The sequence below is a fragment of the Apium graveolens genome, chromosome 6, assembly GCF_009905375.1.
Source record: "Apium graveolens cultivar Ventura chromosome 6, ASM990537v1, whole genome shotgun sequence".
Lineage (NCBI taxonomy): Eukaryota > Viridiplantae > Streptophyta > Magnoliopsida > Apiales > Apiaceae > Apium > Apium graveolens.
In genome coordinates this window covers 25,002,668-25,019,647 of record NC_133652.1, presented here as the reverse complement: position 1 = coordinate 25,019,647, position 16,980 = coordinate 25,002,668, and the positions used below count along the sequence as shown (strand labels likewise).

The window sequence follows — 16,980 nt, the reverse complement described above, 5'->3', positions numbered from 1 at the left end:
TGAGTCATCATCACTTTCAGAACTTGATGACTCAGTATCAGACTTTGTGAAAAGAGCTTTACCCTTGTCTTTCCTTGAGGTAGCTGCCTTGGGGGATTCTTCTTCAGCCTTAAGAGCAACTGTCCTTGACTTTCCTCCTTTCCTCTTGCTTCTTTGTTCCATCTCAAGTTCATGAGTCTTGAGAATTCCATAAATTTCATCAAGAGTTATTTTATCAAGATTGTAATTGTCTCTTATTGTTGTTGCCTTCAAATCCCAACATTCAGGAAGAGCTAACAGGAATTTAAGGTTTGAATCTTCAAGATCATACTCCTTATTAACCAGTGACAGATCATTCAAGAGTTTGACAAATCTATCATATAAATCAGTCAATGATTCATTAGCCTTTGAGTCAAAGTGTTCATACTCTTGAGCGAGTATTGTCTTCATGTTCTTCTTAATTGTATCAGTTCCCTGACACCTTATTTCCAGAGCATCCCATATCTCCTTAGCAGTCTTGCAGTTAATTACCCTATTTGACATTACATTATCAATGGCACTATGCAGTAAGTGTCGTACCTTAGCATCCTTAGCAATTGATGCGATATCTTCAGCAGTATAATTACTCTTTTCCTTTGGTACGGTCTTTGCTGCTTCACCTGCAACTGCAACTGCGAGCTTGGTTGGTTTGTGAGGCCCTTCCTTGATTCTATCAAGATATTCTAGATCTTTAGCTTCCAGAAACATGGTCATCCTCACCTTCCATATGGCATATTCAGATGGTCTCAGTATGGGAACTTTGATGGTTTCATACCGACTTTGAATTTGTGTCTTTGGAGGTTCTTCAGTTTTGGTAGGCTTAGTTGGAGTTTCTGTGCCAGACATGATTGTGTTTGGATCTTTAATTGTATGTGTGTTAACAGATAGGCTCTGATACCACTTGTTAGGTTACACACACTGTAGAGGGGGTGAATACAGTGTAAAATACAATCAAATCGAACTTTTAATATTTCAAGTAACAGAAAACAAACTTTATTGAAACAATAAACTCTGTTACAGTATGGAACTGTTACCTCTCAGTGATGAACAAATATCACGAGAGCTGCTAGGGTTACAATGAATAATCTTCTCGAATATAATAACACTTATAGTGTAAACCCTGTGTCTGTGTTTATATACTACACAGTTACAAGATAATCGCTAATTGATATGGAATATAATTCTGCTTCCTAAAATATATCAATCAGATATCTTTTCTTCCAAGTATTCTATTCTTCATAGAATTCCTTCTTCATGTATATCTCTTCTTATGTTTATCTCGATCTTCTTTCCTTTAATCAGCTACTGTCCTTATCTGAACGTCCTTCAACACTTAAGTTCTGATATCCATCTTCTGATGATTATCTCCTGATAATATAAGTACTGATATCCTTAAGTCCTGACTTCCAGTATAAGTACTGATTCCCAGTTAAGTACTGATTTATCCTGTTAAGTAAGATCTGAAAACTAAACATAAATCATATTAGCCATGACATTATCAAATATATCTAACAAAAAAAATAAAAGTTAAGCAAGGAACATAATATCTAGAACATATAAGAACCCTTTTAAAACTCACACCATTAGCTTCATCAATTTTACTTCTACTTATTAAAATTTTAAGGTCAAGTTCTTCTATATATCCTCAGTCTTCTTCTCTTCTCTTGCTGATGTGGGTTGTGAGATCTCCTTTTTATTACCTAAGATGCATATATCCCACATTGATTAGAGAATGAGACCAACCTTCCTCCAATGCCTATATAAACCCAACTTAGCTTTAGTTTCTACTTAGAAAACTTAAAACTTTCTCTTGGCTTCAATATAGCCAATTAAATTTGGTCTTAAAGTTTTAATATAAAGAGAAATAGATAAATTTCTCATAATCAAGTAAAAATTAGAGTTTTAAGGTTTAACTAGGCTTTACCAAGTCCAACATTGATGAGATATAAAAGATGTAACATCTCTTCCTTTATCAAACCCAAGGCTATGAAGCCAACACTTCAAAATAAACCAACTATGACTTGTAGCTTTGCTTTTGAATAATTCTCTTTGTCCCACATCAGGCTGGTTTTGCAAGAGATCTTCTCTCAACTCTATATAATGGGACTTGCAACAAACTTAAAAAATCATACTAGACTTGAAAGCTATTATAGCTTTTAGTCTACATCCACTTAGTCCCACATCGAGAAGGTGTGGAACTAACCAAGATACTTGCTCTATAAAAAGAGCTCTACTACTAATTTTATTTCCAAGGCAACATTTTCACTTTCAAGTGCAATGTTCCTTCCTACTAGGCTTTGTCTAGTAAAAGATGCGGGCTAATTTATTTTAGCTTGCGTGCTTTACTTAAAATTTTCACCTTTCTATTCCTATTCAGCGCTTATCTCTTATCATCCTTTCCTCTTTTCGTCATTCCTCGTCCTATCACTTCGGTCTGTATCTCTTTTAATTTTTATTTTTTTTAAGGGAGCTCGACATATTCGAGCAAACCAACAATACACAAGACAAAATTTAAAATTTAATCAAATATTTTTATAATATGCATAATACTTGTAAAAATAATATAAGCACATAAATTTATTTTTACTTAATTATAATTTCATCGGGATATTACAAGTGGATCCAACTAGGAACATTCATGGTGAGCCCATAATTCCTAAGGATGAGCCAGTAGACTGGGATAGTTTGCCAATTCATGCGCTAAATTTTCGTATCTTCAACAAGCTAAAGAAGACAAAGACTAGAGAAATCAAGAAAGTGAAGCCTGTTACTCTCATATCCAAGACCCTAACCAAATCTCAATCTACAGTCAACAAGGGAGATTTGTTATACATCTGTGACATCAAGGAGTTCTCTGACATAAACTTCTACTTAGATAAATTGGAAGAAGTAAGGGGAATTGATGCTCACGGACATCTCCCTGAAAGGTTGGTGTTTAAATACAAGGGAGGAAAGGAGATAATATGCCACTTCACAGGATTCTTCTAGAAAGCCAATATGTTCTAATAAAAATCTACTCATCTTTCAAAAAGAACTTTGGATACAATGTGACTGCAAGGAGATTAGTTCTAAAGAAGATTGAGGAGCTGAGGAGTAATAGAGCTAAAGATGCACTACCAAAAACTCTATCAATTCCCTACACAAGAAAGAGAGTGCATCTGAGGCCTTATTGGCTTATGGAATTCAGGAATGAAAAGGGAGTAAGAATATTCTTCAGATTAGAGGACCAGTTGAGTATCTCTAGCAATGAGACTCTATTGGAAATACAAGAAATGTTAGATCTCTCAGAAGCTGATGAACTTGAGTTCCACAGATAACTCCAAAATCAAATAGAGTTGAACAAGAGGCTTGGGAAGAAATCCAGACAATCAAGGAAATAGATTTATCTGCTCAGACTAGAGGTGCACCTTGATAATGATTGTGAGCAACTTCATTGTATACTTTTCTTTGTTCAATTTTCAGTAAATATTTTAGCACTTATCAGTTTCATTTACTATTTTCAATCTATATTTTTAGAGTGTTTTGTTATCATCAAGTTTCTCTTAATTTATGGCTACAATTCCAGTAGACATAAATTGGGGGAGATTTTTAAGAATATGTTGTGTACTTGATGATTAAATTAACAAAACACCTTAGTAGATTTAACTTAGTAAATTTTGTAGCACTCGACGGATAATAAAATATAGTCCCGGTGGATGAACCTTATAGTCCTGACGGATGACCAATTGACATCCATCGAGTGAGTAGCTTACGTAATAAATAAGTATTGCAACACATTCTTGCAAATAACTTTGTGTAGATTCTGTAGGAGCATATGAGTCATATTGACTACTAGTGGATATGCATAATAGGTTGATTGATTATAAAATAATGATGTCTTGTAATTATATGTAAGTGAAATGGAGTCAAGTGACAAAATAGCTACCCGATGGATGATCAACAAAGCTACCCGACGGATGATCAACAAAGCTACCCGGAGGATGACAAGTATGTACCCGACGGATGATCAAATTCAAATATCTGTTGACATTGACAAGACAGTCACATGCGTTAGGTGTTTGCAAAAGGAATGTGGCAGCCTGTTAAGCAGGAATTTGAGAACAAAGAAGCATTACCATTTCCATGTTATTATGAAGATATTCAAAGATACTGGAATAGAGTAGTGAAGCAACATGGAGTTAGACTAGATATGTTTTGTTTTATTATCTTATCTTATTATCATGTAAACTTGGTGATATATAAACCAAGTGTAGTTAGTAGAACAATTAATTAAGCACACACATTTTCAGAGAAATATTTTTAAGCTGTATTCTGTAACATTTCTCTGTAAGTTTAGTTGTTCTACTTGTAAGCAGCTGTGAGCTATTCAAGCTTCACAGGGTTCTCATTCTATCTCTGGTGGATACTTTCAAATCCACCCAAAAGTTTTAAAAGCTTGTGTTTTTATTACTTTGTGTTTTGATTCATATAAATCATTTATTCCGCACTTTGCAAATCAAACACTATATACATTATCAAGTAAGAACTGTTTTAAAATTTTGAAAAAGAAGCCACAATTACATTCAACCCCCCTTCTGTAATTCTTGTCGTATTGTTAGGGAATAACACTCCTCAAAGTCTAGAATGACAAAATCAGCATGGAAGATGAGCTTATCCACCTTAACCAAGATATCCTCCACTACTCCTCGCGGATAAGTGATGGAACAATCAGCCAACTGCAAAGAGATGTTCACATGTTTTGGATCAGGTAGTCCAAGTTTCTTGAAAACTGACGAGGGCATCAGATTGATGCTAGCTCCCAAATTATACAAGTATTTGTCGAAAGACAAGTTTCCAATAGTGCAAGGAATCGTGAAGCTTCCAGGATCCTTAAGCTTTGGATGCAATTTTTGTTGCAGAACACACTACATTCCTCCGTAAGAGCAACGGTCTCTAAGTCATCGAGCTTCACTTTCCGAGAGAGAATACATTTTATAAACTTTGCATAGCTAGGCATCTGTTCAAGAGCTTCAACGAAAGGTATGTTGATGTGAAGTTTCTTGAACACCTCTAGAAACTTAGCAAATTGCTTATCCAACTTCTGCTTCTGCAGCCTCTTAAGAAAAAGAGGTGGAGGATAGACCTGTTTCTCCCATGTATTACCCTCAAGAGGAGTGTGTTCCACAGTTTTCTTCCTTGATTCCACCTCGGCATCCTTCTGCACCATTTTTTCAGCTACAATCTCATTTTATAGAATTGGCAAGGGTGCAGACGTACCTGCATTCTGGGCAGAGTTTTCATACTCTTCGTCTTGCTGAATTTCGGAGCTTGCGACCTTTCCGAATCTCAAGGTGATGGAGTTCACCTGTTCGTTAACTTCCCTCTTTCCTGGATTGGCTTCTGTATCACTAGAAAGCGTTCCTGGTAATCGATTCAATAAGGCGTTAGCAATTTGCCTTATCTGATTCTACAAAGTCTTGATAGAAATAACCTAGCTTTGGCATATAAGAGCCTGATTTTTGCACATAAGCCTCAACTCCTCCAATTCAGATTTTTCATTCGAAGATTGACCTGCACCATGAGTTTGTTGTTAAAGTTGGAGTTGTTGTCTTGGTGCAAATTGATGCTGAAAACCAGGAGGATTAAATTGCTTGTTTCCAAACTGCTGGAACGGCTGTTACATCGTATTCTGATTGTTGCTCCAGCTAAAGTTAGGATGATTCCAGTTGTCAGGATGATAAGTGTCTAGCATTGGTTGCTGCGATCTCTGAAAGTTGCTCATAAAATGAGCTAATTCACTAGATATAGTGCATTGCTCCGTCGCATGTGAACCTGCACAAAGCTCACAAACACTTGTCCTCTGATGGACTCCATAGTTAGCCAGAGAATCAATCTTCATAGACAACGCCTTTAGTTGAACAGTGATAGCCGTAGCTGTATCCACTTCCAGAACTCCTGCTACCTTGCCCTGTGGAAATCTCTAGGTTGGATACTGATATTCATTAGTAGCCATCAGTTCAATTAGACCATAAGCTTCCTCATAGCTCTTTGCCCATAATGCTCCACCTGATGATGTATCAAGCATGAGTGTAGACTGTGCTCCCAAATCATTGTAAAAATAATTGATGATCATCCAATCAGGCATGTCATAATGAGGATACTTCCTAAGCATCTCCTTGTAGCGCTCCCAAGCTTCACATAGAGTTTCCCCCGATTGTTGCGCAAATTGAGTAAGAGCATACCTGAGTGTAGTTGTCTTCACCATAGGGAAAAATTTAGTAAGAAACTTCTGAGCAAGATCCTCCCAAGTAGTGATGGAATCAGCTGGTAGAGAGTGTAACCAGCTCTTAGCTTTATCCCTCAGGGAGAATGGGAAAAGTCTCAGCTTCACAACATCTTTAGAAATATTGTTGAACTTGAAGGTGTCACAGATCTCGATAAAATCCGTAATATGCATATTAGGATCTTCCGTTGGAGAACCCCCAAACTGATTGAATTTTGTACCATCTGAATCGTGCCAGGCTTCATTTAAAAGGTATTATCTGCGATCGTTGGCCTGGCAATACTAGATTGAATGTCATTGATCTTGGGTTGAGAAAAATCTATCCACTTTCGTTGTTGCTGGTTCTCCTATTGCAGTAAAAACTAGAGTACCTGAAACACACACAAGTAAACTGTGAAAGTAAAAGAATCTGAGTCAGTGAACTTTAACAACCACTGATGTCAAGCACATAAAATAAAATTAACACCGAGTCCCCGGCAGCGGCGCCAAAAACTTGTTAGGGCGAAAACACGCGCTAAAATTACACGCAAGTATACGCGTTCGTAAGTAGTATAAGATATCAATCAGATTCATTCCCACAGAGACTAGTTTAGGTTAACTTCAATTTATGCACTTATGCAACAATGGTATGGCTATCGTTCAATACTAAGACAATAACTAGTTGAGATTGATTATAACTAAGATTAAACTAATATGCAAATAACTAAGAGATTAAAATGGTTGATTTAACTATATGAGACAAACATGATATTCTAACTTCATTAAATATTTCATTCAAAGTCATTGTTCTCAACCTTAGCATGCAATGGTGATGACAACTAATTGGATAACATGAAACTAGTAAACGCCAACTTTCGTTGTACGAATACCCTACTAACAGACATCCACAAAAGAGATGGAAACTGAATAGACACCAATTATGTTGAGACCCTATATGTCTATGGAATTTAACAACATAAAGGTTTAATGAACAAGTTATCTATCGTAATTATAAAGGGCAAGTAAGATGGTTAAAATTACCTACGAATCATGCATAATAAATACATAAACCTATGCTAGCATGACAAGTTCTAAACCTCTATATTCACTTTCACTTCAATAGAGATTAACACGCTATCTTATATGTTAGCTACGCACATAAGACGAATAAGCACAACCAATACTAGGATATCAATCAATCACCACACACCAAGATATTGAAACAAATTAACTACAGAAATCTATAAGTAAATTCGTTGGAACCCCCATGATAATGATTAGTTCATAACCGAACCCATCGTCACCACGGGTTCCAATGAAAGCATGATATAAAATAATATAAGAGTACTAGGGATCAAAAATAAATAAAAAACAAGCATCCAAGTATCAACTATACTAAAGAAAACAAAAGTCTTCTTCTCCGTAGCCGTCTCGTGCTCTCTAGGTCTTCTTAATGAAGGGTCCATTCTTGAGGATTTGAATGTAGAGGGGATTGGTCATCCTGATAAACAACATCATTTTTTTTCTAAAGAGTATAGTTAGCTTTGTCAAAGGTAGGAATTTTGATGCTACTGATTTTCTGTGTATTCATTCTTCCAAGATCTTGAATCAGTTTACTTTCAGATTTTGCTCTGATACCACTTGTTAGGAAATGAATAAAACACAGAGGGGGTGAATGTGTTTTACCTGTTTTTGGGTTTTTCTTGAATGTTTATGGTTGAACAAAGTAAATTACATCTTGTAGTAGAATGTGTTCATGCAGAAATTAAGCTTGTAGAAAATAAAGAACACGGATCTTCAAAACTCACTTAATTTTATATTAAAACTAAGACTGTTTTGCTACAAAATTTCTAGGCTCTTTATTGATAAAGAGCTTAGCTTCTCCTTGAGAGTGTTACAAGAAATTTGATCTAAATTGTTACAACTGACTAAAAGACCAGTATTAACTTTATAATTCAGTTAACTGCTGGTTTACACAGTGTACAATAAGACATGTTATTAGCTTTTCTAAACTGTCACTTGTCATTTCTATTTATAGAAAAGTAGATCTTCCATTTCTGGCTTAGCATATTTTTAGCATCATGTGATAATTTTAATCTTCATCTGTCAGTTAATCTTCACCATTGATCTTACACATTCTTCAAGCTGCTTTTTGTAGACTTGTCAATCCAGCTCTTTGGATTATTTGTTGATTGTTAATCTTGAATATTGAATTGGTCTATGATTTTGTACTTTGAGAATTTTACTCGAGATCTCCAATTAGGCACATAGAGATCTTGACATCTTGATAAGTATAATGACTTATCGAGATCTCTAATACTCTAGTGAATTTGACTTATAGAGGTCTCTGAATTCTCGAATGAAACTTTAGCTTGTCGAGATCTCTCAGCATCATGTCTTCACTTTGTCTTGTCGACAACTTAGAGTTCTCTAGTGAATTTTGAATTATCGATATCTCTGAGTTCTCTAATGGACTTTGACTTATCGATAACTCAGAGTTCTCTAATGAATGTTGACTTGTCGATAACTCTGAGTTCTCTAGTGAAGAAATGATTTGTCGATATCTTCAAGCTTCATGTTTTCTTGACTTGTCGATATCTCTCTGAGTTCTCTAGTAGCTTTTTTGACTTCTCGATAAGTCATTTGGAGTTCTCGAATGACTTTTCTATAACACTAAATCTGTGACTTGTAGAGATCCTGACTTAGAGTATTTTTATCCAAACAGATTTATTCAACTCCAAACTTCTTCAAAATTCTTCTGAGGCATGATCTTTTTGATCTTCTTCCAGATAGAATCCTTAGGCTTGATACTGTTTCAGGAAAAAGACTTCAGTCTGCTCCTTTGCATTTTTACAGACTTTAAAGTGTTACAAGTACAAAATACAAATTAAGATAACAATACAACTTACTTAGGATTGACAAAATGTCTTAATCTTATTAAAGTACATGCATGTCTTTTACAATAATGTGATTGATAGTATTTGTATGTATAAATAATATTAAATTTGACTACACTATTCATAATTTTGGATACCCAAAAAATACACGATCCGATCCAAAACCCGACGGATTTGGATTTGGATAACCCGAAAATATTTGAATTTGGATTTGGATTTTGCAATACCCGATCTGAACCCGACCCGTTGCCATCCCTAATCACGGGCATATCTCCATTATCTAACTTATTTTTAAACTTGTATTATATATATCAACGAAATATGCAGACTTTAATTTAATTTCATTTTAAGTCGGATCAACACTATAAGACTTATATTTATGTTTAATTGAAATTTGGTTTTACCGCAAATCAGTATTATACGTTATTGTATTTTAGTCTTAGGCCCGTTAGATCTACAGAATCTAGCTAATTATATTTAATTTGTTTAAATGTTATTTTAACTCCGATGAATATTATTTGGTTTTGGGACGAATAAAAAATATATATTATTATATTTTAACTCTAGGCATCAAATCTAACTAACTATTTTTGTTTATTTTTATTTTTTAGTATATTATTTTATTTTAGTCTCAGACCCATTATATCAACCAAATCCAACTAATAATATTTTATTTGATTTATATTTTGTTTTAACTCGGTGAATATTATTTGGTTTTAGCGCGAATGAAAAATATATATTATTATGTTTTAACTGGAGACAACAAATCCAATTAACTATATTAAATTTTTTTATTTAGGATCAGACAATAAAATAATTTAGTTTAGTTTGGGTGAATAGTATATATAATTTTGTATAAGTCCAAAATTATTATACATATTATAATTATGTTTATATTTATTTAATTATATTATAAATTTTAATCAATTAATTAAAGTTATTTAAAATGGTACTATAATTACATTTGATGAGACCGATTACCAATAAAATTTTTATTATTTTGTCTTTAATATAATAATTTAAAATTGTAATTATGTAAAAATAAGTAAATAAATCAATACCAATAAATATGTAACGGGATAGAGGTATATTTTAACTCTGAACAGCAAATCTAGCTAACTATATTAGTTTATTTATATTTTTTAGTATATTATTTTGTTTTAGTCTCAGACTCGTTATATCAACCAAATCCAGCTAATAATATTTAATTTGGTTTAAATTTTGTTTAACCACGTTAACCAAGGTAAACTGCACTTAAGCGACAGACTCTGATTCAGAAGACATAATCATAAATTTTACTCTCGTGAGATTCCACCCGTGACAAAGAGGATAATTATTTTCTCTTTAAGCAACTGAGCCGAGTGTATACATAATTTTTTTAAGTCCAAAACTAATATACATATTATAATTCTATTTATATTTATTTAAATATATTATAAATATTAATCTATTTATTAGAGTTATTTAAAATATTACTATAATTACATGTGATGAGACCGATTACCAACAAAACTTTTATTATTTTATCTTTAATATAATAATATAAAAGTGTAATTATGTAAAAATAAGTAAATAAATCAATGTCAATAAATATGTCATGGGACAGAGGTCGAGATTGAGACCATAAATCGAGTAGGGATTTTATCAACAGTCTCTTAATAAGTTTCTTATAAATATTATAAAATATTAATTTTTAGTGATTTGAGAAATGATTTTAAATTTGAACTCCAACAATGATATTTATCTTCATTCCTTATTATTAAAATAATAACAAATTTGAATGAGATATTAAAAAAAGAGAGAAAAGAACTAAAAAGAAAAGAGAAAAATCAGTTTTTATTTATAAAAATAAAATAAGGGATAATTTGTGGTTTTTAAAGATAAAACATGAGAAAGATGTCTTAGTGATATAAGGAACCACTAAAATACTGTTAGAGTGCATTTTAGGAAGTGGGTTATATTATGAGATTATGAGAGGAGGTTAAGGCTTAAGAGGGTTTTGTTCAAACACTTGAGGTGTCGGGGTGCTAAATCTGCCTAGGTTGCGCTGTCATATTAAATTTCATATTAAAAAATTTAAAATTATTTTTATAATAATTAAAGGTAATTTGATAAAATTACATTATACCAAAAAATAGGTACCGTACCAAATTTTTTAATATTTGTTATTTTATATAATAGTAATAGAACTATATAGATAGATAAATAGATGTGTTCAACAAGAGAATAACGTATTTAAGGAGAGTGCGACACATTACGGAGAAACATATTAAATGATAAAATTACATTATACCAAAAAATAGGTACCGTACCAAATTTTTTAATATTTGTTATTTTATATAATAGTAATAGAACTATATAGATAGATAAATAGATGTGTTCAACAAGAGAATAACGTATTTAAGGAGAGTGCGACACATTACGGAGAAACATATTAAATACCGGAATTTCATTATCATGTTATAATTTTTATCTTTATTTATTTTTAAAATAAGTTATTATTTGAGATTTTAAGACAATAAATAATTATGATATATATATAATATATGATAATATATTTTTTAAACAATTGGTCATTTATATTTTTATTTAAAGAAAAGAATGATGATGGAGAATAAAAGAAAACTTTTTTAAGTTGAGTTGAAAATTATATTATATATTTTATTTAAAGTAATGATGGTGGAATATTTGGTACCCCACAAAATTTGATCCGATTGAATTAGATCATATATTCAACTTTTATGCTGTAATTTCATAATTTATTTTTTTAATTGAAGAATTGATTCATAAGTATTTTAGAAAAAAAAAATATAATTCTACAGCGAAGCGCAGCGTGTTTGACTAGTTTTACTTAAATTTTGTATTTTTCAAAAATGTTTTTATTTTAAAATAAACTAGCCTATAACTCGTGCGATGCACGGATTTTTTTTAACACTCGAATGATTTTTAATAATATATTTTATTTTAAAATTATTTATATGCTAATATATTCTCAATGGTTCAAATATAAATTGAAAAATATATTAATTTATAATAATATATGTCTGAAAGTAAATTAAGAAAATATATTAATTTTTAGGTATCAAATTTATTAAATTAGAACAACTTATATACTCTTTTTTTATCGTAGGTAACCCGCAGCCGCTACTCTTCGGGTACGCACTGGGTAAACCCTACGGACTCACGCAATAGGTTGCAAACCATGTGAATCAAGGTAAACTGCATTTAAACGACAAACTCTAACTCATGAGGCATAATCATAAATTCTCCTCCGGTGGGATTCGAACCTGTGACCAAGAAAATAGTTATACTCTCTTTAAGTAAGAGCATATTTTCCTTAAATTCGTGTTTAGCTTTAATGAAAAGAACAAAAAAGAAAAAAATAGGTGGAGAGAGTATAAAATAAAATATAGTAAATCTTATACATAATAACAATATATGAACTAGGTGAGATTTGTGTAATTAGGGCCGGAAATTATATGAACTATGCGGTATCATTATTTATATTTGACTGGAAAATACGATAAATGTAACAAATTTGTTTTATAAAAAATCCAAATTTGGAGAAAAATTAGGTCCAGATAAAATATGATACCGGATATGAGCACTCTTATAACCGCTTAGATTATGTATCATATTATATTTAATAAAATGATCTTATCCGAATATGGTCCATGATTTGTATTCGGTTCGAACTTGAATATGGATTATATTTTTAGTTAATTACATTTCTGAGCAAAGAACATTTCTATAAACTTTAAATATTTTTTTATAAATTTATATTATAACAAAATATAAGTTATCCAATATTATAATCTATCAATGTAGATATACTTAGTCTATCATAATATTTAAGTTATTATTTCGTAAATATTATGTTTTTATCGTACTCCCTCCGTCCCACCGCATAGTTTACGTTCACTATTTGCACGTATTTCGAGATTTTTACAAAATATAGTTTTAAAATATATTTTTTTGAATAAAAGTTTAAACATAAAACTTTATTCAGAAAAAAATTAAAAAAATATTATGGAACTATACTTTAAACGAGTATTGAAAAACGTGTAAAAAGTAACGTAAGCGATCCAATGGGACTGAGGGAGTATTACATTTTTTTTACAAAAATGATCATGTATATATTTCAAATAAAAATGATACTCAATATTAATGGGTCATATTTGATTAGTATTCGATGGATCACAGACCAGACGGTTAGAAAAATGAAAATACGAACTTGGCTGATATTCGAAACTTAATACTCAGGATGAGTTTAGATCCGAATAAAATAATCCCAAATCCGGAGATGATAAAAATAAAATGATCCAAGACAAGTTTGATCGATCAAATTATAATACTAGGTTATTATTAATGTGATACATCAATATATTTGAATAATATTGTTTGTTTTTCTTTCAAAGAAGAAATATAATATAGTTTTACTTAAATTTTGTATTCTTAAGTATTTTAAAATAAAAAAGAAAAGATATTGTAAAAGAAAAATTATGTAAAGGCGGCGGCCGAGAATTGAATGAAATCTATACTATATACTATACTATATATATCTATAATATACTATAGATATAAATAGTATAATATATTATAAAAATATTAATTGAGACCCGTGTATCGCATGAGTTGTAAAGCTATTATATATATATATACTATAATAATCGGAATGAAGTATAATTTGTAGTTCGGTTAAACTCTCATTTTGGTAGTCCATTTTCATCACGACCATCAGGTCTTATTCATCAAAAAATCAGAGTCGTTAGATCCAAATACTAAAAAAATACATTCCATAAGTTCTCAGGTTCGAATTCCGTCAAGAAAAAAAACATTTATATTATTATTTATAAGATATAAGTTATTGGGTTTGAATCACGTTAACAACCAACATTTATATTACTATTTATAAAGATACGTATATAATTTCAGGTTCGAACCTCAGCAATAACAAACATTTATATTATTATTTATAAAAAGATCTCATCAATAAATATACTATTTAAATTTAAGTTGAAATAATAGACAATGAAATTATTATTTTATAATCATTATTTAATATTTAATTATTTAAATATAATTTTAATAAAATTATACAAGTCAGAAATGGAAACGGGCCGTAAGCCGGTAAGAGTGAGAAGCGGAATTGGGGAAGAAAGTAGGGTTGGCAAATCGATTTTGATAAATAAAGACTCAGAGACGCAGAGAATCAGAAAATATGAATAGCAGCGGTAGTACGATGAAATGGGGGAGAAAGAAAATAAGATCGGGGCAGAAACCGAAGATATCGAAACACAAGAGGATGAGGAGGAGGATGTGTGATACGACGTCGTCGTATGGAGATTACAAGGATGTTTGTATCTGTATTCGTTTGGAGTTTGAGGACCACGAAGACGGTCCTGATCATGCGAAGTGGTTGAGGGTGAAGATCCCAGCCATCCTTTTGCATAAACGTGGACGATTAGAATATGCTTCTCCTACTTCCCCTCTTGATATACCAAACTTAGTCGATTATTCCGATACTGATGAGGAGGATGATGGGTGCGGCGAGTTTATGCTTCCGAATCAGAATAAGTTTTGCTGCTTACTTGATCCAATAAATGGCCCTTTTGATTTCCCATCCCTTCGGAATAATTTTATTTACACTCCTTGGATCCGTTGTTCCCCTGTAGGTTCGGTCATGTACGCCCTTGGTGCCGACCCAGCTGAAGTCGTTTCGTATAAGGATATTCTATCTCAGGCTTCCGGTCAAGTCTGTCCACCCAATCCATATGTTACCACCGAAGCTGTCACGGGTATGTTGCGCAACCTGCTTTATACTATATTTCTTGCTTTTTTCGGATAATATGTAGGCAAGCTCATGAACTATCAACTTCATTTAATAAAACCCAATTTTTTATCCTGAAATTACAGATTACACACACACTACTTGCGATTATACTCATTGTTTTTTTTTTAATTATTACCACCAACGTTAATCTTACTAACTGGAATGGAATATAACAGGTGGGCGTGCCAGTGTCAAACCTCCCTTCCGCAACCCTAGCTTCACTACTAGCAATCACGCATCTCATCGCCTACACTTCTGTGATTTCAGCAAGCCAAAACCCAAGTGGGAGATCAGTCCTGCACCACTCATCTCTCCTCGCATTTGGCCCAAACTGGTTTCAATGAATGGTAAGATTTATGCTTTCGGAGGTAATCTTCTTACCGACGACCAATCTCCCTATGCTGAGGTATTTGACCCCGACCTTGGATATTGGTCCCCACTTCCAAACCCCCCCTTTGGAAAGTTAGCTGATTACGAACTCCTTGTGTTTCCCCTTCATGAATCCTCCTCTATTTTGCTGATTGGATATGTATCACATGTCGTCTATACTTTCAGTACATCCTCATGGTATTGGTCTCCATTCCGTGCCTGTACACGTTTGTGCCAGCTCCTTCACTTCCGAGGGTGGATCACATATCTTCATCCCGTCATCTCTGATGACACTCTCTACTGGATTGACCAACTTGGGAGACTTTGTGCCTATATTTTGAAGGGTAACGGTAGCTATTATGTAGGACCCATTAGTGTCTTCAAAGGAGAAGAAGAGCATAGTTTCATCAACAAAGTTTTGAAGGATAGAGATTCCTATCCTCTGGCGTTGCTTCCTATATCCCCAAACCTCTTGGGCCTGTTATGGTGCGACATTCATTTTGTTGCCTGCCTTCGTTCTGCTTCTACCTTGCATATCACCATCTTGCATGTTTCTCTTCATAAAGAGATAGATTTGGAGCATACGGATTCCAATTCTGATATCGGTACAGATAAAAATCCAGTGCTCTCTTTGACTGCTTCTGCCGTAGCGTGTCTCTGCTTTCCACTTCTCAGAGAGGTTACCAGTGTAATGGGTGCATACTTGATGTAAGTTTCTCCATCCAAAGTTTCATTCTTTCCTTATTATCAATCATATATATGTTGTATTCAGCACATTAGTGTTTTTGGTGGTCTAAGCATTTTTTTTTATAACTTCAAAATTTCTCCCTGCAGCGATGACGACAAAGAGAGTTGGCAGTTAATGAGCTCGTGCTCCTCGTATCGTACCGTAGACACTCATGCTAGATATTAGAGTCCCAGTGTTGTAATGTGCCGCAGAATGTGAGCCATTATGCTGATGAATTTATTTTGGGTATGTAAATTAAACTTCCACTTGTTTTGGTATGTAAAGTAGACTTGTGCTTTACTTCTTTTGGGTATGTGAAGTAAATTGTACTCTGGGGAAGTTACACTTATGCTCTGCAGATGAGCTTGTATCTCTTTGTGAATTGAACGTGGTTGATATTATTTTGACTTGTCCGAAGAGTAACCGAAAGTTGTATCTTTTGTGATTTGAACTCTTAAGACCTTGTCTAAACTTGTGTATATTTTGTTATTTATTAGACCTTGCCTAAACTTGTGGTTGTGTATATTTATTAGACCTTCTCTAAATTTGTATGAGCTTATTACCTCTAATACATTGAACTTTATTTTTTTTTTCTTTTTAATGGTGAGTGAATTGGCTGAGAAGTACAAGCATAAAAGTTGACCTGTATGGCAGGCCCTCTCTGGGATGGATCAAATTTCAGACAATTCAGGTTAGGGTAAATGTGTTAGCATTAAGTGAACACTTAACAGCAAACAAGGATGGGGAAGATTAGGAAATGCTGTCTTACTCGCTGTGTTTGTACACCACTTGAATGCTTATGCATTTTTAAAAACTGCACTTCTGGTTCAGTCCTGTTCCTTTATTCTCCTAACCGCCATATCCAAACCACTTTGTTCCATCAATTTGTTCATGT

At 32.9% G+C, this 16,980-nt stretch overlaps 1 protein-coding gene and 1 non-coding gene across 2 annotated transcripts; both read left to right on the top strand.

Annotated features, from left to right (window-relative positions):
• Positions 1-6,140: 6,140 nt before the first annotated feature.
• On the top strand, positions 6,141-6,247 carry LOC141670186 (small nucleolar RNA R71). Its single transcript, XR_012554428.1, has one exon. It is a non-coding gene; the product is annotated as a small nucleolar RNA R71 (small nucleolar RNA).
• Positions 6,248-14,272: 8,025 nt separating this feature from the next.
• LOC141667038 (uncharacterized) lies at positions 14,273-16,610 on the top strand. The gene is made up of 3 exons (XM_074473349.1): positions 14,273-14,954; positions 15,166-16,066; positions 16,193-16,610. The coding sequence occupies exons 1-3, from the start codon at positions 14,378-14,380 to the stop codon at positions 16,269-16,271; spliced, it is 1,557 nt and encodes a 518-aa protein (XP_074329450.1). The 5' UTR covers positions 14,273-14,377; the 3' UTR covers positions 16,272-16,610.
• Positions 16,611-16,980: the final 370 nt, after the last annotated feature.